The sequence below is a fragment of the Varanus komodoensis genome, unplaced genomic scaffold (genome assembly GCF_004798865.1).
Source record: "Varanus komodoensis strain SLA01 unplaced genomic scaffold, ASM479886v1 scaffold11, whole genome shotgun sequence".
NCBI lineage: Eukaryota > Metazoa > Chordata > Lepidosauria > Squamata > Varanidae > Varanus > Varanus komodoensis.
In genome coordinates this window covers 25,618,261-25,636,979 of record NW_025335317.1, presented here as the reverse complement: position 1 = coordinate 25,636,979, position 18,719 = coordinate 25,618,261, and the positions used below count along the sequence as shown (strand labels likewise).

The 18,719-nt window shown below is 40.9% G+C and overlaps 1 protein-coding gene across 3 annotated transcripts; it reads left to right on the top strand.

Annotated features, from left to right (window-relative positions):
* The first annotated feature begins 8,130 nt into the window (after positions 1–8,130).
* PPP1R3C (protein phosphatase 1 regulatory subunit 3C) lies at positions 8,131–13,057 on the top strand. 3 transcript variants are annotated; one of them, XM_044420639.1, is made up of 2 exons: positions 8,131–8,348; positions 10,422–13,057. In XM_044420639.1, exon 2 carries the CDS (start codon positions 10,423–10,425, stop codon positions 11,368–11,370), a length of 948 nt encoding a protein of 315 aa, XP_044276574.1. In that variant the 5' UTR covers positions 8,131–8,348; position 10,422; the 3' UTR covers positions 11,371–13,057. The 3 variants fall into 3 exon arrangements, with proteins under 3 accessions (XP_044276574.1, XP_044276576.1, XP_044276575.1); XM_044420641.1 differs by lacking the exon at positions 8,131–8,348 and adding an exon at positions 8,419–8,869; XM_044420640.1 differs by lacking the exon at positions 8,131–8,348 and adding an exon at positions 8,420–8,620.
* The last annotated feature ends 5,662 nt before the right edge of the window (positions 13,058–18,719 follow it).

The window sequence follows — 18,719 nt, the reverse complement described above, 5'->3', positions numbered from 1 at the left end:
ATCCCCAGATCAATGCCTTCTTACTGGTATGTCTGCAATGAACATGTCACTCTTACAAAAATGATTGTCACCCTTATATCCTTGACCTCAGGCATTTCTGCCATGGCTCTTTTATGAGCTTTTCTTGTGTTGTTTTAAACAAGGACACCTCAAATATGTTATTGTGATATCTGCCAAGACTACCCTTGCCTCCTGATAATTGAGCAAATTTCACATTTCTTGCCACTACAGCTTTGTGTGACCTATTTTGGATTACTACTTCCAGTATTCCTATGGGTCATGCTGGCTGGGGCTGATGGAAGTTGAAATTTAAAAAAACATCTGGAGAACATTTGGTTGGGAAAGATCCATTGAATCCTGGGTTAAATTCATTCTATGCAGTTCATTTGGAATGCAGGGTATTCAAGCTGAGTTATAGTTAGGTAAGCATCTATTATTACTTATTTCATTTCTATGCTGCTGCATAGCAGAAGGTCTCTGGGTAGTTTACCTGCAGGTAAATTAACCCATGGTGGTTGTTGTGGCATGAGAATAAGTTCATTGAATCTTAGGTTCTTTTCAAAAGAAACTATTGAGTAAAAATTGTTCCTACTTCTTATCTCCCTATCCCACAAACCAACATCAAATTCTGCACTGAAATAAGCTTTAGGCATTTTTGCACCTGAAGGAAATAGTTTGCATGATATATATCTTTTTTTGGTCTGAAATGAAATGTACACTGTATGGAAGCTGGAGGCACAAATACAGTGCTCCCCTGGAATGTGCTATTGAAAGTAACACTTTCTGTAAGGATAGTCTTGTGCCAAGAAAAAGTCAAGGGGGAAACACAGTTTATAATGCAATACTTGTTGGCAGAGGCAATTTCTGTTCTGCTAACCAGGAGCTATGCAAGGCACAGAAGCTGCACAAACACCTCACCCCAGATGTGCTTGGTGCTCCCCATACCACCTTACGCCCACATCCTGCAGTGGCTTGACCAACTAAAAAAGGGCCAGAAGCTAGTAGGTTTCTTTAAAAAAGGAAAGTGGAAGAAAGGAGAGGTAAGAAAGGAAGGAAAGACTTGGTTCTCAAAATATTAATTTTGGTACTAGTTTTGAATATGTATAAAGTTCCATGTATATGCATAAAGTTCCATGTCATTGCAAAATAGTTTATGCAATTTTTAAAATGGTATTCTACTTTGCAGTCATCAGATTCCAAAATATTAGAATCATTAGAAGAAGCAAAAATAGTGTGCAGTTTCACGAGGACCAAGTTACCACAAAGGAGTTCATGTTCCCCACTATCCTTTAGCAGTCTAAATCCAGGCTGGAAAATGTATAGCCCTCCATATGTTTTGGCCTACAGCTCCCATCAACCTGAACCAGGATAGCTAATGGGGGATGATAGGAGCACAAACTCTAGAAATTATACTGAATCATATTGGACATGGGACCTGCTGCATGCAAACAGACACTCTGCTGATGAGCTATGGCTCTTCTAGGGGAAGAAGTCACAGGCCAACATATCAGGAGGGTCACAAATTACCTATCATTGGTGTAGAGGAAAAATAGCAGACAGTGTGAGTGGAAGGCTCACAAGCAAGTACAGCATTTAAGCTGGGTGTTGTGACCATCCATCTATCAGCATCCAGGCCATGGCCAGCTGACCAACCAACATGGCCACCAGGACCCCAGGTTAGGGTTCAAAGTCCAATCCCAAACAAATCCAAATCTTTATCCAGCAGTCCAATGTCAGCAACAGGAGTAAAAGAGCAAGGTGCGTATAGCCCAAGAGGCAAAAGAATAGCCAAGAAAGCCAGAGGTTAAGAAACTGAGGAAGCAATGCAAACAGGAGCAGGTACCTGAGGGCTGTAGCAGGAACAAAACAGGGGCCAGGAAGCCAGGCAAGGTCTAGAAAGAGAAATAGGATCAAGAGCAGGGTCCAGGAACAGGAGCAAGGTAAAAGACTTCAGGTCATAACAAGCAAGGAGCACTGCAGTAAATCTTGAGGCCTTTGTTACCAAGGCAGCTTCTGGAGGGAAAAGCATGCTCTTATATAGCTGTTTTGCCAAGGCTCCTGGGTGGCGCTCATGAGGGCCCTGGTAGATTGAGGGAGTAATCCTGCAACTATCAAGGTTGCTTTTCCAGTGCTTGGCTAGCAGATGGAGCCTTGAAGCTGCCTCAGATCTTGACAGCATCTTAGATGAAGGGAAGATTTACACAACAATCTTAGATCTAACATTCTCTAGTTTTGTCCCATTTGAAAGAGTCCAATCAAAGTTTATAAGGGCATTTTTCTTATGCCTGTATTTCTAGCACTAGTATGCTTTTATAATATGGTTTGATTGAAATAGAGGCAAGGGTAAGCCTTACATGTATTAACATTTGGCTCAGATTAAACTACTGCCCCCCAAGGATTAACTTCCTTAATCCTTTGGGACTGCTTTCAATTATCCTGGCTAACAGCAGACCATCAAAAGTTCATATTTTTAGGATTCTGTCCACAGACCCTTTTAGTAATGGGATTGGATCAGGCAATAGCAATGATAAAACAGTCAGTGTTAGATACCAAGTCGCAATGTGATATTAGTAGAGTACCAGCATTTTTGGTACTGGAGAAGATTAGATATAGTGTCATTGCAGCACCTTATGTATTGTTTTTGGAGTCTCCGTAGGGCTTTCTCTCTAGCAAGATGGCAAATACTCCCCTCAGTGGTCTTGGAGGGGAAATATTGTAAGGTGCCTATGGCAGAGAGGTTGGTTTTATCAAGAAACTTGCTAAGTTTATTTCTCTTCTGCCTAGAAGGTTGCCAGGCAGATCTGATGTTGAGGTTGCTAGGAAACTCCTTATAGGCATCAATGTGTAGTCAACAGCTCTTTTTTGCAGCTGCTTGTAAGATTCGCAAAGATATCATATGCAATATTTTATCTATTTTTAATATGTAACAGGTAATTTTAAACAATTCATATCATTTGAGTATTGTTATTTTGTCTAATTAATAATTGGAATATTTTAATCCACAGTGTCACTTGTGAATTGTCTATTATGAATGAGCTGGTTGTCGACCATAATAAACAATTGACTTGACTTGACACAAGCCACAGTGGGTTTTTGTGCAGGATGGTCTGCCATGTTGTCCAAACCTTTTTGAAGTAGTTCAGCATAGTGTGTTGGTTTTTAGAAGCCATAATACATATCAACAATTTGTTCTATGGTTTCCACATGTCACCATGGTTTCTCTCTCTTTCCCATGACTGTCAACCAAAGCTGCCTAATACTGGATCTGCAATATCCAGATGACACCCAGCTCTCTCTCCCTCTCTTCAGATCCAGGTAAGGTGGTGGCTGTTCGGAATCAGTGTTTGAGAACAGTAATGAACTGGATGAAGAGCAATAAATTGAGACTCAACCTAGACAAAATGGAACTACTGGTAACAAATGGTTCACCTGCCTGGATGAGTAATACTCAACCTGTTCCGAAAGGGGTTGCATTTCTTCTAAAGTAGTTTGGGTTTGCTTCTGATTGTCAGTGCTTCTCATTGTCACTAGAGGCACTAGTGGACTCAGTGGCAGACAGCACCTTTTATCAGCTTAGACTGATATACCAGCTACATCCCTATGTGGACAGGGATAGCCTAGATACCATCATCCATGTTCTGGTAAACTTGGTTCCAGAAAACATGGTCTCAGGAAAACTCAATTCCCTGTGAGAGTCACAGGTTTAATTCATAGTGGTCTGAATGCATTTGAATCTATTCTGGATTTGGTCAACATTCCTTGTTATAGGCCAAAATGTTTAGAGGGCCAGAATTTATCCATCCTGGTTAATAAGATGGAGGCAACCAGGACTGTTCCCCTTGGGACCCAACTTTCTGTTGATCAAGGTCAACCAAAGAACTTCATTGATAATTTTCATGGCTGGCCTCCAAATCCTGTGCTATTAATAGCCATCTAATATTAGATAACAATTTAAATATTAGATAAATTGCATTGCATTTCTATATTGTCCATAGCTGAAGCTTTCTGGGCAGTTCACAACATTAAAGTCACCCATGCAGATTTCAACTAGGCCCAACCCTGCTTAGCTTCCAAGATTAGGCAGGATCAGGCACTTCAAGCTCTACAGAAACTATGATGACCCTATAAATGAAAGCCCTCCAAAATGTCCTTTCTATGACAGCTCCATTCCGCCCTTCCAAATTCCAGGCTGTGGCTTCCTTAATGGATTCAAATCTATCTCATATTTGGTCTTCCCTTTCATCTTCTGACATTGACTTTCAATAACATGATTGTCTTCTGTGAGTGTTGCCTTCTTGTGATGTGTCCAAAGTATGACAGCCTCAAATTTGTCATTTTTCCTTCCAGGGAAAGTTCTGGCTTGATTTGATCTAGGACTCACTCGTCTCTCTGCCAGTCCAGCATATTTACAAAGCTCTCCTCCAGCACTATGTCTCAAATCCATCAATTTTCTTCCTGTCAGCTTTCTTTACTGTCTAGTTTTCACACCCATGCAGTGTGACTGGGGATACAATAGTTTGGATTATCTTGACCTTGGTCTCTGGGAAAACATCTTTACACTTGATCTTTCTAGTTCCTATAAAGCATAGATGGCTCGTTTCCTGAAATTCTTTGGTGTGTTCCAGTAGCCAATGCATATGATCTCTAGTGCCTCTTCCTTTTCAGAATCCATGTTGGATTTCTGGCATTTCTCACTCCATATTGGGTTAGTATACTTTGTTGCAGCATTTTGAACATCACTTGGTAGAAGATTAATGCAATGGTCCCATGATTGCTGCCCCTTTTTGCCTCTCCTTTCTTGGGGATTGAAATATATATGAAAAGTATCCAGTTTTGGGCCATTGGTTTTTTTTTACATATTTGTTCACATATTTTGTTAAGATTTGTACTAATTCTTCACCTTGGAACAGTTCTATTTCTACCCTATCTACTCCAGGTTCTTTATTCTTTGCAAGTGCTTTCAGAGCAGCTTTCACTTCACTTTCTAATATTGCAGACTCTTCTTCCTAGGATCCTGCTTCAAAAAGGTTTGGCATCAAACAGACCACACTGCATTGATCCAAGATACCACACCATATCAATTCTATACAGAAAGTTACAGCTCTGAATGAGAGCTCTTGTTAAATCCACATACCTTTCTGCAGCACATTCCTTTCATGATAAGTAAAGTACCCTTTCAGAAGAAGCAAAGAGTGCCCTGGGATATGGAAGCCTTTCATAATACTTCTTTCCAAAGAACTGGTTTTCAGTTACAATAGCATGAAAGGGGAATGGAAGAGCTGCGCCCATGGGTGTATGTGGAGGTGGGGAATGCCCATTTAAGAAACCACAAACGCAAAACACTACTAGCTCAGGAGAGAGGGAGGACCCATTCTGCAAATAAGCTTTGCCTTATATAAAATCAAACCACTGGTCAGTCAGTGGTAGTGCCTCTCCAGTGGTTTAGGCAAGGATATTTTCCAGTCCTATGTGTACATGCTTGGTATTGAATATGGTGCCTTCTGCATCCAAAGCAGATATTCAACCCACTGGGCCATGACCCCTATTCCTGTCAAATATTTTTAACAAGAATTTATAATAGAAAACATTTCACAAAATGGTGGCATGTGTTGTAGTTGGCTGTGCAAACTCTTGCCTAGCTGAACTGATCTTGTTCCTTTTTTCACACTCTGATCTTCAGATACCAGCATATGGGAATTTTTACTGCACGGAGAACTATTGCACCCACGTCCTCATTGTGAGTTTCCCACAGACAACTGGATGCACACTATGTGAAAAGAATGCTAGACTAGATGGATCTTTGGTCTGATCCAACATGGCTCTTATATGTTAATGGCTGCACATGAAACCCAACACACATAAACCAAGAGGCAGGAGAACTCTGCAGGTAAACAAGTGAGAGTCTCTCATAAACAAATGAGAGACTTTCATTTGACTGCACTTGCTCTGCACTGTTATGCTAGCTGAATGATGCTTTCCCAACACATTGAGCAGTAGTTATAGACCCACTGTTGAAATAGAAACAAACATACACCCTGCAAACATTGCCAGTGCCTTGTACATTTTCTATTGGCATGATATGAATGAATGGACTTGATAGTTGTTTGCATATTTGAGTTGGGAAAGAGTGACTACCTTTCTTTCACTAACTCTCCTTCTTTCTGTAGGCTAGTTATGTTACATCAAGAACCAAAAGAAAAAACCCTCAATTCCTCCTCACTCCACCCTCTAGAACTTGCTCAGCAGGCTGACATAAGCTTTTTGCTCCAGGAAAAAAGAAAAGTGACCTAGATTTTTTCTCCTTGACATGCCTGTAGCCTGATCCTAATAATGATAACTTGAAAATATGATTCAGTGCTTCAGTAGGAGTTGGATGTGGAATGCTTTAGGCCTGTAATCATAATGGTTCCAGGAATACAAGAATTAAATGTTTCATAGCACTTGTTTCAATCCAAATGATCTGGAACATGATCTATGGACAAAGCATGTGTATATACAACCTATGGATATGTCCATAGCATGTCATCCAGTAACAAAAGTATGTCACCCAGGTAAACTTGCCAAGTTTGCCACTACACACTATGTGAAGCTGTGTTTTCACATGTTTCCCCTTATCTGTAGGGACAGGATAATGGGATTCCTGTGCTTTTTGTAACAGAATGGATAAGGGAATTTTGACAAGTACAGTTTTCATAAAAGGACAGGAGAAGCAGAAAGCAATTCCTTTTGCACAACTTTTAAAGCTCTGAGAGCTGTTCTTCCTCTGCTCTTGGGCACCCTAAGTCCTCACTGGATCCTGAAGTTTGGAAAAGTACTATTACCTTTAATAGAAGTGTCAAAAGAACAAACTTACTGTATTACATGTCTTTAACAGACTGCATCCAAGACATACAGATAAATTCTGCGTCCATTATTTGTTCCTGCTTTTAAAAGATGTGCAATCCATTTTTCTAGTTTTTATTACTAACTAGATTTCATCCCACCTTAACCAGACAACTGACAGTGGTTTACTCCTGTGGTACTTGCTCTCTGAAACAAAGTTAACTGCAAGACATGCTAAGGGTGGGCACAAAGCCTAAGTGGAATAAGCTCTTCCCACACTGTTTTGGAACTAGTTTCTCAGCCTACAGTCATACTTACCGGGCTATGAGTTCTATTGAAATAAATGTGGCTCACTTCTGAATAGATGTAAGGTTGAACCATTAATGGGCTTTCCTGAAAACATGCTGTGTCCATGTACTATACATTTGAAAATTCCCACCTCTTCCCCAGCCCGACATTCCACCAAGCTCTCCTCATCACACTATAGCGCGAAAGTTCTCAAACTGTGGTGTACAAGTGCTATTCATGGGATCTGCAGAAAGTCTGCAAAACAGCCTAGACTATCTGTGCTTGGCCCTGATATGATGTATTTTCTGAAGAGAAAGATCAAGGCTATTTTGATTAGGGCTGCATTACCAAATAGACCAACATGGCCCAGGGCCTGTGCTTTCCATAATACAGGGCTCATGCAGTATTATTATTTTTCACTAAAAACCGATGAATTGACACCACAGATCTTTCCTCATAAAAACAGGGACCTCTTTGTCATCTGAAAAGCATGACCACAGTTCTCAAAATCTGGGTTATATATGTGCTTTGTCAAACAACAACAAATTCAAGTGATGCTGCGACACTCAACCTGCAGTAATATTCATATGGTCCGCAAAAAGAAAGCTTTGAGAAGCAGTGCTGTGGTGTAATGGTAACCGGGTATGCAATTGCAGCCTTGGGAAGGCCAACTTGCAATTCAGCCTCGTATTTGGACTGATCCTACTCGTACCTAATGCTATTTGGGCAAGATTTCCGCGATGATTCTCGCGGAAGCTGGCTCGCCGGCAGGGGCGACCTTGAGCCGAGCCGAGCCGAGCCGAGGGGGTCTGATGGCTCGAAGCTGAGTCAACAGAGCCGCACGCTTCACCCCATCCTACACAAGGCCGACACCTCCTGCCAGCGGAGCTATCACGTTTACCAGGCGCGGGGCAGCCGGGCGCTGATTGCTTGGCAGGCGTCTCGCCTGCGACGGGATTGGTTGCTCCAGCACTTTCACGTGAAAAAGGCAGCGCAGAGTTTGATAAGCAGCCCGACTGGGCTGGCGTGGTAGCTCGGTTTGCAGGCAGGAGCTGCAGCAGCAGGAGAGGAGAAAAGGGATCCAGAAGAAAAGCCCGATGCCTTAATCCTCATACGGAGTCATTCGACTGCTAAGGAAGCCCAAGCATTGCTTGCGTCTCGCACGTTAACGACCTTTCTTGTGCCCTTATGCTCTTCCCTCTGGGTTGAATTCGTCCTGTTTATCGCAAGCACACCAGGTAAGTCCAGTTCGGGAAGAGGGAAAAAGTAAAGGTTTAAAAATGTGGTTGGTGGTGTTTTGTAAGTGAAAAGGGCGATTTAATCTAATAAATGGGCTTATTTCAAGGAGGCTGCAGTCTTGGAAGCTAGTTGCTGCCTATTTGTGCTGGGCGGGACTTCAGTACGAGTAAGCATGCATGGGGTTGGGACGAGCGCATCTTTCTGCCTCTTTTTTGCTCTGTCATAGGATGGGAATTGTGCGGTGGCTGAAACAGCAATGCAGATGAGTACAGTATGTAATTTATACGTTAGGCTGCCAGGCATTGCGTGAGTGAGGCTGACCAAGCATTTTTGGAAGATGCTTCATCTTTTGTCTCGAATTTCTATGTTAAAATATATTGATATGGATATTTATTTTATTAATAACTGTAAAACAGTTTGAAAAAAATCTATGTAAGTGTAGTGCCTCTTATGAGGCCAGGATCATAAAACATGTGGAAGGTTCTGGCTTGCTTAATGAAGCTTTTGCTCTAATATGGAGGTTAGAATTATTTTTACAATCAACACCACTACTTTCTAAATTGGTTCATATGATCAACTTGTTTTTTCGAAGGTTTGGTTAATCCATTGCTGCCTTAATGAACTCTTCAGAAAAATTGTTGTAATTTGCCTATAGTAAGAGTACCTTCTGGGTTTGTTTTGAAATTCAGTTATTTAATGAATCATAAATGTGATTTTTCAGGTCATAATTGAAGGAGAATTAAAAGAAACAGTGAGGAGAGGGAGTGAAAGAAGGGAACACTTTTGGTTTTCTTTGCTGTTTCTTTTAACCATGTCAGAACTGGACTCTCTAACATCCTTCAGTTCAGGACCCTGAGACCAGAAAGGAGTTTGTTCTGGCAGTTCCCTATAAGATGACTCTACCTGGAAATTCTCTTCCTAGTTTTCTAGAACATTCTGATGCTTAAATCCACTGCATCTACTACAAAAGTTGACCCTCAAGTAATTTTTGCTGAAACTGTGCCTCTTACAAATTAATGGGAAAAAAAAGATATAAAGTACTTTTACTCAAAAAATAATAATGCAGACAAGTATTGTAGCCTTAAGTAGTGCTTATTACTGAAATAACTGCATTACTTTAGGACTGCCATAGGAAGGCATAGCTGGTTATGAGAAAATATTTTGGGAGGAAAAATACGATTCCTAGATATAATGTAAGCAGATGTTCAAAAGATAACTGATTAATTTAACTGAATTTACTGTTGCGTATATTTAAGGTTCTCCAAGCATGGATGAAACATATGTAAAATTAGGTCCTGGAGTGCAGTTGTTGAATGTTGTCATATTATCTCTGACTTATGGTGATCCCATGAATAAAATCCCTCCAAAATGCCCTAACCATAACAGTCAGCTCAGCTCTTGTAAATTCAAGACTGTGGGTTCCTTCATAAAGTCAGTCTGTCTCGTATTTAGGATTCCTTTTCTTCTACCTTCAACTTTCCCTAGCGTGATTGTCTTCTCTAGGGAGTTTTGCCTTCTCGTGATGTACCCTAAGTATGAGAACCTCAGTTTAGTCTTTTTTGCTTCTAGGGAAAGCTCTGGTGACAGTAGGATACAAAATTGTTATAAAGTTTATAAAAGAATCCACAAAAGGGAAATAAAGATGATTTCTTCTAAATGCCTTATTTTTAGAATAGATAAGCATTTCCCAAAGCTAATACATTTGGAGTTGTGATTGCTTTCTGAATTGTAAATATACGTATCCAAATATTTTATGCCTGTACTTTATGGTGAAACAAATAAAAGAAACTATAGATGAAAAGTAGATCTGAATAAAAGCATAAGCTGACTCAAAATACCATATGGGATATATCCCAACTGAGTGACATCTTACTATTTCATCCATTCCACTTCAGTCTGTCAGTCACAATTCTGGCTAATCTTGCTAGTGACTGAATTATTTATGGCTTCCAGCCAGCAAGCCATAAATTATGAACAAGTGTGAGTACAGTGGAGGAGCCTTTGAAGCGGGTTTCCTCCAGTGCCTCCTCTACTACAAAACTAAGCCTAACACTTCTGTGTTTACATTGCAGAATGATACAAGTCTTGGATCCAAGACCCCTCCCCAGTTCTATCATGCCTGTCGATGTAGCCATGAGAATATGCTTAGCCCATTCACCCCCTGTAAAGAGTTTTCTCAACCCACTTGATGGATATCAAAGAAGAAACTTTGTGGACCGATTTAAGCCTCTCAGACCATGCCTCAATGTGAAACGGGAAACTGAGTCCCAAAGCAATGATTGGAAAATCTCTGCCAGACGGGCCAAGAAGAGAGTTGTATTTGCAGATTCCAAAGGCCTTGCTCTGACTGCAATTCATGTCTTCTCAGAATTCCAGGAGAATCCTGCGTGGGATCTTCAGTTTGAATTGTTAGACCTTGAAGACATAACAGCTGGCCTGAAATTACATGAGGAAAAGCACTTGATTTTGGGTTTCACTCAGCCTTCAGCTGACTACTTAGATTTCCGAAACCACTTACAGAAGAACTTCGTGTGTCTTGAAAACTGCACTCTCCAAGAAAGGGCTGTGTCAGGAACTGTGAAAGTTAAAAATGTGAGTTTTGAGAAGAAGGTGAGGATTCGGATCACCTATGATTCATGGCAAACCTATTCTGACATTGATTGTAACTACATGAACAATGTTTATGGAGACTCTGACAATGACACTTTTTCCTTTGCTTTTGACTTGCCTTCGGCCATTCCTGCTGAACAAAAGATTGAATTTTGTGTGTATTACCAAAGCGGTGAGAATATCTTCTGGGATAATAATGATGGGCAGAACTACAAGATTGTCCATGCAGAATGGAAATCTGATGGAGTCCAAGCACCAGCATCTCCCAGGAAAGACTACGTGACACTCAGACCCTCAAGAAAAACACATGAAACAGGCTGTGAACAACTTGGGAGCCCTCGGATATCCAATGGCTTTTTCCCTGAATGGCAAAGTTGGGGCAGGATTGAAAATTCCTCTCCGTATTGGTGAATGGAATAAACCACAGAGATGACTGCTGTCAATGGCTGTATATCACCAGTCTTCAGCTTCTTAATTTGCAGTATAAGGAAACCTAGAAGGTTTGCTGACTACAGAAACAAAAGTACTAGCCACAATTGAGACTTGGGAAAATTCAGTGACAATGTCACCTAGTATTCAATGGCACATGTGAGCAAAATGTGTGACTTTGATTCTGCTGGTCATTTGCCTTAACTTGGGTAATGGGGTCAAGGGAAAGGCTTGTTGGAAGGTAACTGTGGGGTGGCTTTGGGGAAACTAATTGTATGAAGGTTGTTGAACATAAACAAAGTACCTGCTTTAAGTTGGAACAGAGACCATGAGAGATACTGAACTGCTAAAAATGAGACCTGAATCCAGGCTAGACAAGTCTTGATTATAACACAATTCATTGTTTAGGTGTCTGGTACAGAAATACCTTTCATTATGAATAAGGCTGGAATGAAAGAGACTGAAGAAGCAGAAGTAAGATATACTATATTACAGAGGGAAATTAAGTTTTGGGGAGATCTGGTCTTTACGAATCCTTGAAGAATTTATTTTAGGGTTTTAAAGAGCTGTAATATACAACAACTATTTCCCCACAAAATTAGGGTTGCTACCATTGTATCCCAAGAGAGAGATTTTGCCTTGGAGTAATTTGGCAGACAAAATGTATCTTTCCTCATCAGTGTATTGTGGGGAGCAGGGGTTACCTGTTCTACTTCTGCCTGCCAGGACTGGGTATGTATGGAGGAGGTGAGAGGAAGTGTTTAAGAAATAAGGAGCTGGAAACTGATATATACACATACATATACGCACATGAATATAGGCACCCTGCATAGTTGTAAACTGGTTTCTGTAACATGACTTCCAACTTGCTATTTAATGGCCTAACTTTGCTTTCCTACACTTGCAAAACCTCACTTCACAGTAGATCTCCATCATATATACACAAAACCTATGCCTGAAACAAAATCCAATAGGGTGTTCCAAGTTTAGACTGTTTCATTTTTTAAAGAGTTTTGTGAAATGCCTTAATATGTAGATATTGGCTGCTGCGTCTGCTGAACTTGCCTTGTAAAAGTAGACCCATTTTCCTATTATCTTGCTCGTTGTTGCAGAGTTTAGTAACATTTCTTCTCTAAAAATAGCTCTTCACAACAGTAAAATAAACCTAAGCCGTTTAAAGTCCTTCATATTGAAGGGGTGATATGTAACTGCACTTCTCAAGCTAGTCAGTTTCAAGTAACAGAGTGTGCATCTTACACATACATAGAAATAGTTTTCTACTCACTTTCTCATACCTCATTTGTCTTCTGTAGTTCTTATGGATGTAGAAAGCTTTGTATGCCTGTGTGTGTGTGTTTTGTTTTAATTGTAGTGTTCCCCCAATATATCACATTCTGTAAATAATAGTGTGGGAATGTAGCATTGGCACAGGCTGTATAAAGCACAGTCGATCAGGATGAAAGTGCACACATACTTCTGTGTTCGTGTATCAGTGTTTGTAGTGGTAATGTCCATGGAACCGGCTAATCAAAACATTGTCACACCAATAACGATACAAAATTTGCTTTGCTAAAAACAAAGGTGGGGAGCTTCTTCCACCTTTACTGCATTGTACTACTGTGTAAACAGTTCACTTTAAAAATAAATTTTGTTTTGCTAACCATGGCAAGCTTTCTGCTCTTGGGAGCAAATTGAACACCTTGGCATGGGTGTGTGTATGTGTAAAGTGCTGAAATTAATAGAGTGTTTGGTCATGGCAAAGACCAGGGATATCTTATCACCAATTGCTTTTTCCTTCCGGAACTCCTGTCATCTGCTGATGTCTGTCTGTGTGCTGGCTAGGAGGGAATAGCTAGAAGCTACTCAACTATATGCAGACACTGCAGTGAAGCATAATCCCCCTTAGCCAAGGCCCCATAATGTCTTTCTGTCATCCTCTTCTAAGTCCAAGATTCCATTAGTCTAGCATCCCTCTATCAAACAGATGCCAAGATGAACCTAGTCAGATGAAAGGAGTGATGCTCTGAACAGGCTGTCTGGATAGGGACTGTGAGAGGGACAACTTATAACCCATTCAGTTGTACTGCAACTCCCCACAACCCTAGTTAGCATAGCTAACAGTGAAGCATAATGGAAAATGCATTCCAACACTTTCTGAAGGGCTACAAGTTGCCCACACCTTCAGTATAAGGAAGGCCAACACACTCAAGTCTATACCAGGGTGGCCAGACTTGCTCAGTGGAAGAGCCACATATGATAAATGTCAGGTGTTTGAGAGCTGCAGGACATGAACAAGCATTCATTTATTATTATTTATTATGACAAAAGCATTGGGTTCTTACAGCAGTCCACTAGGCTGAAGAGGAAAAGGCTTCCTCCAATAGTCCACAGCCATGCACACATACAGTAATTATCTGCACCAGCATTCACAGTTCCTCCGCATCCACGAATTCGGATGGTATGGCACTGAAACTGATTTGCCCTATTCACCTACGAACTTGCCCTGATTCGCTCCAAGGGGTACTGCGGTAGCGCTCAGACCCCTCAAAGTCCACTCAAGCGTTTGGCTCTGTCCTTATTTCCTTTGTTGGCAGATATTTGGCCCCATGTGTGACCGCACTTCTATGCTCCACAGATGGCGTTTGGAAACCACCAGGCTATTTTGTGGGGCTGCTGCAGCACTGGCTCCACCTCCATTTCGCTGCTGAATCAATCAGCTCTGGACTGTCAGGCTTTTTCAGCCCCTCTGCAAGCTGCAAAATAAACTCAAAAGAGCTGCATGTGACTCATGAACCTCCGTTTGGTCATCCATGGTATATACTGTTCCTCCGTTATCCATCACCTCTGCCAAAAGTTCTAATTAGCTAGTGCTTTCACAGTTTGGAGTGAGAGCTGCTGTTGCTGAACTGCAGTAGCACATCTGCTCTAGCAATGCCACTATGTGCTTCATATGTGTAAGTCTTAATAGTTGCATAAGCCACCAGCACTTGCCTTTTGCATTTACAGATATCTCTGCATGCTGCCCAAGGCTGGATTGTGGCCATTATCCTTTTATATAAATTAGCCTATATTATAAAGGCAACATTTCTTGTCCAGCGTTTAGCTTAACAAATTAGCCTTTATCTTTGGCTGCTAAGCCCACTTTCCAAATAATGTCAAATAGTAAGATCTGGCAGTCTACAAAGAACTTTGGTATGTCTTTGGGAGGGGGGCTCAATTAAAATTGAAACTTCCTAAAGCACCTTATAATCTTAAGCATACATTTCCTAAAATATTTTTGTTCTAACTTCTTGGACAAGGACTCCAGCTAACGGTCATGCTACAAAGTCACATATTTAATGTGCAGCAGTTAAATCTGTTCCCACTGCACTGCACACAAAATAATTCTTGTACAGACTGTGATGGAAGAAAGTGTTCATTTGGACAGTTTGTTAAAGCATTCCTCTAGTTCAGGGATAGTCAAATTAGAATCACAGAATAATAGAGCTGTAAGCGGCCAGAGGGTCATTGGGTCCAACCCCCAGCTCAGAGCAGGACCCCAAGTTAAACCATTCCTCTCAGATGTCTGTCCAATTGCATCTTACATGCTTCTGGTGTGGGAAAGCTCACAGCCTCCCTAGGTAATTGATTCCATTGTCATACTGCTCTAACAGGAAATTTTTCCTGCTATCTAGCCGGAAACTGGCTTTCTGTAACCTAAGCCTGTTATTCCACATCCTGCACTCTAGGTTGATTGAGAAGAGAGCCTGTCCTTCTGCTTTGTGACAGCCTTTCAAGTACTTGTAGTGTGCGATCATATCTCCCCTCAGTCCTCTCTTCTCGAAGCTAAACATGCCCAGTTCTTTCGATCTCTCCTCATAGTGCTTTGTTTCCAGTTGCCCTGCTCTGAACCCCCTGCAGCTTTTCTGCATCTTTCATAAATTGTGGTGCCCAGAACACAGATGAGGCCTAACTAGTGCTGAGTAAAGGGTAACTAGTACTTCATGAGATTTGGAAGTGATACTTCAATTAATGCAGCCTAAAAAAGCATTTGCCCTTTTTGCAGCCATATCACATTGTTGACTCATATTCAGCTTGTGATCTACAACAATTCCAAGATTCTTCTCATTTGCATTATGGTTGAGCTGTCCTTGAAAATGGTCCGGAAGTTACACTTGGTGCAAAAGAGAGCAGCTAGGCTGTTGATGGGGACCGCTAGTGCCAAACATATTACATCAGTCTTCTATGAATTACACCGGTTACCCATTGAAATCCGGGCCCACTTCAAGGTGCTCATTTTGATGTATAAAACCCTAAATGGTTCAGGACTTGTATATCTGAAAGAATGCCTCCATCCATATAAGCCTACCTGGACCCAGAGATCATTATCAAAGGTCCTGCGCTAGGAGCCATCTGTAAAGGAAGAGGATGGCTACCCGAGGCAGGGCCTTCTTAGTTGTGTTGCCCCATCTATGGAATCGACTTCCCAAGAATATTTGTCAAATACCATCTTTATGCATATGCTGGCACCAGACTAAGATGTTTTTATTCAAGGAGCATTTCAATTGTTGATTATTTTAATTGGAATTTAATTTTAATTATGTTTTAATGCAAATTTCATTTTCTTAATTTGAGATATTTCCAATCTGTTGTTAAACTATTATTTAGTACTCCTGCTATGTTGTTATTTATTTATTGGGATATTTCTAACTCATCCAATAACTATGTATCGCTGGACGTCTTACAAACAAATTATGTTATGTTATTTATTATTGCTTTTCTGGTTTTAATTGTATGTATGTAGGATGTTTTGTAGGATGTTTTATGCTGTTGGTTTTTATCATGTAAATGATCTAGAGAGTCATGTGGTATACAAAAGTGTTAAATAAATAAATAAATGCAGAGTCAATACTGGGCTGAACAGACAAATGGGCTGAATATGTATAAGGCAACTACGTAGACAAGAAGGTAAATTCAATCTCTGGGGTTTCATTTAGTGTATTGGGTAAATCTTGGAGGAATTAAGATTGCCGGGAAAAATATCAACAACTTCAGATATGCAGATGATACCACTCTAATGGCAGAAAGTGAAGAGGAACTAGCCTCTTGAGGCAGGTGAAGGAGAAGAATGCAAAAGTTGGCTTGAAACTCAACATTAAGAAAACTTAAGATCATGGCATCCAGTCCTATCAATTCCAGGCAAATAGATGGGAAAGAAATGGAGGTAGTGACGGATTATATTTTCCTAGGCTCCAAGAGCACTGCAGACGGGGATTGCAGCCAAGAAATTAAAAGACGCTTGCTCCTTGGGAGGAGAGCTATGGCAAATACTAAACAGCATACTAAAAAGCAGAGACATCACCCTGCCAACAAAAGTGCGTATAGTCAAGGCTATGGTTTTCCCAGTTGCAATGTATGGCTGTGAAAGTTGGACCATAAGGAAGGCTGAGCATCGAAAAATTGAGGCCTTTGAATTGTGGTTCTGGAGAAGACTCCTGCGAGTCCCTTGGACTGCAAGGTGATCAAACCAGTCAATCTGAGAGGAGATCAACCCTGATTGCTCTTTAGAAAGCCAGATACTGAAGATGAAACTCAAATACTTTGGCCACCTAATGAGAAGGAAGAACTCCCTGGGGAAGAGCCTAATGCTGGGAACAACTGAAAGCAAAAGGAGAAGGGGATGGCAGAGAATGAGGTGGCTGGATGGAGTCACTGAAACAGTTGGTGTGCACTTAAGTGGGGGATGGTGGAGGACAGGAAGGCCTGGAGGAATGTCATCCATGGGGTCACGATGGGTTGGACATGACTTTGCAACTAGCAACAACAACAACAAGGAGGAAAAAAGTCACAAATGAACTGAAACTGGAAGGATGTTGTGCCTGTTATCCAACCTATATTTGACTTGAACTACGGTCAGACTGGAACAACTAAATTACAGCTGAACAATATGACTCCTTGCTCAGAATTCTTCCATGGACTTCATATGTCTTTTACAGTTACTTATAAAATACCTCCAAGACTGGGTTGTGTCAGAGATTTTCAAGAATTAATTTCTTCAGCTGGCAAGCAGCTATAACTTTGCCGCAGACAAGCCTCTGGCTTTGAAGGTCATGATACTTGTAAAGTACTGCAGTGTCAGTATGGCGCTGTCAGAGAGAGGTATCTGGGTTTAACAGCCATGTAACAATGAATTGGCTAAGACACATTACTGGCTCCCAAGTCATGATGATGTAGCACAGTGTTGCACAGGTAAGTAATCCAGGAAAGTATCAAGTGCGTGTTAATGGCTGCAAGACTCTTCTTTCTTTGGTCTGTGCCCAGACTTGCCCAGACTGAAACATGTCTACAGCACACACTTCCACAATGTGACTTTAGAAGATAAGCTTCCCTAAAAGACAGGATGCCTCCAAGGTGGCTGGAGGAATCACAGAAAAACACAGGCGCCATATGCAGGGCTATGTCCCATATACTAGAAACTAGCAGGTACACATGTGCATACCTATTATTTCCCATAATGGATGAGAGCTACACAGCATTTAAAACCATTTGCATTGTGTGTTAGCATGGGGAACCAGTTGTCACAACTGAGTCTCCCAGTCTATTCATGGAACATACCCATACAGCTAAAAAAAGTATGTAAACAAGTAGAGTTTTTGCACATAAATGTTATGGGTGGCACCCAACATCTTGCAATTTCTGAATATCATGTGAATCAGGATTCAGAGCAGGAAGTTCTTGAGGCATGAGGTGCTTTAACTTAAAAGGGAGGTGTACAGGCTTTTTTTAAGTCAAGGAACACAGTTTGGCATAGTAGCAGCGTGTTGGATTGGGAGAGGGTAGATCTCAGTTCTAATTCCCACTCAGCAATAGCACTGTGCTAGGAGGCTTTTTCCTCATCCCACATGTATTCATCAGAATGCATGTAGAATCTCCACTAATACACCCATTCTAATAAAAGTGCATTGGTCAGAGAAGGAATATGCCAGTGCAACACTTATCTCCCCATGCATTTCATTTAGCCATTGTATGTGTTATGTGTATGGCCTTCTAAAACTATAAATATGCCCAAATACCATTTAAATTAGACATATACAAGTTGTTCCAGCAATAACAGGTAATATTCAATAGTATTTGGTATTTCATTCTGGAAAACATGCTGGATTTCTGCCAATATTTTTCATCTTATTTTTGCAATGCTTAACCCCAAGTATTTTTATTTTATATTTTACACGCGAGTTTGTGAATTATTTTTTAAATTTTGAATTACTCAGAATATATATTTCACAAAGCTCTGAAATACAGGACTTAGGGTTAGGGTTACATGGTGATACTGGACACACTCCCTTGACTCT

What these genes read in the sequence shown, in the direction of transcription:
- PPP1R3C (XM_044420639.1), top strand. Translation starts at nt 10,423, where the DNA reads ATGATACAAGTCTTGGATCCAAGACCCCTCCCCAGTTCTATCATGCCT.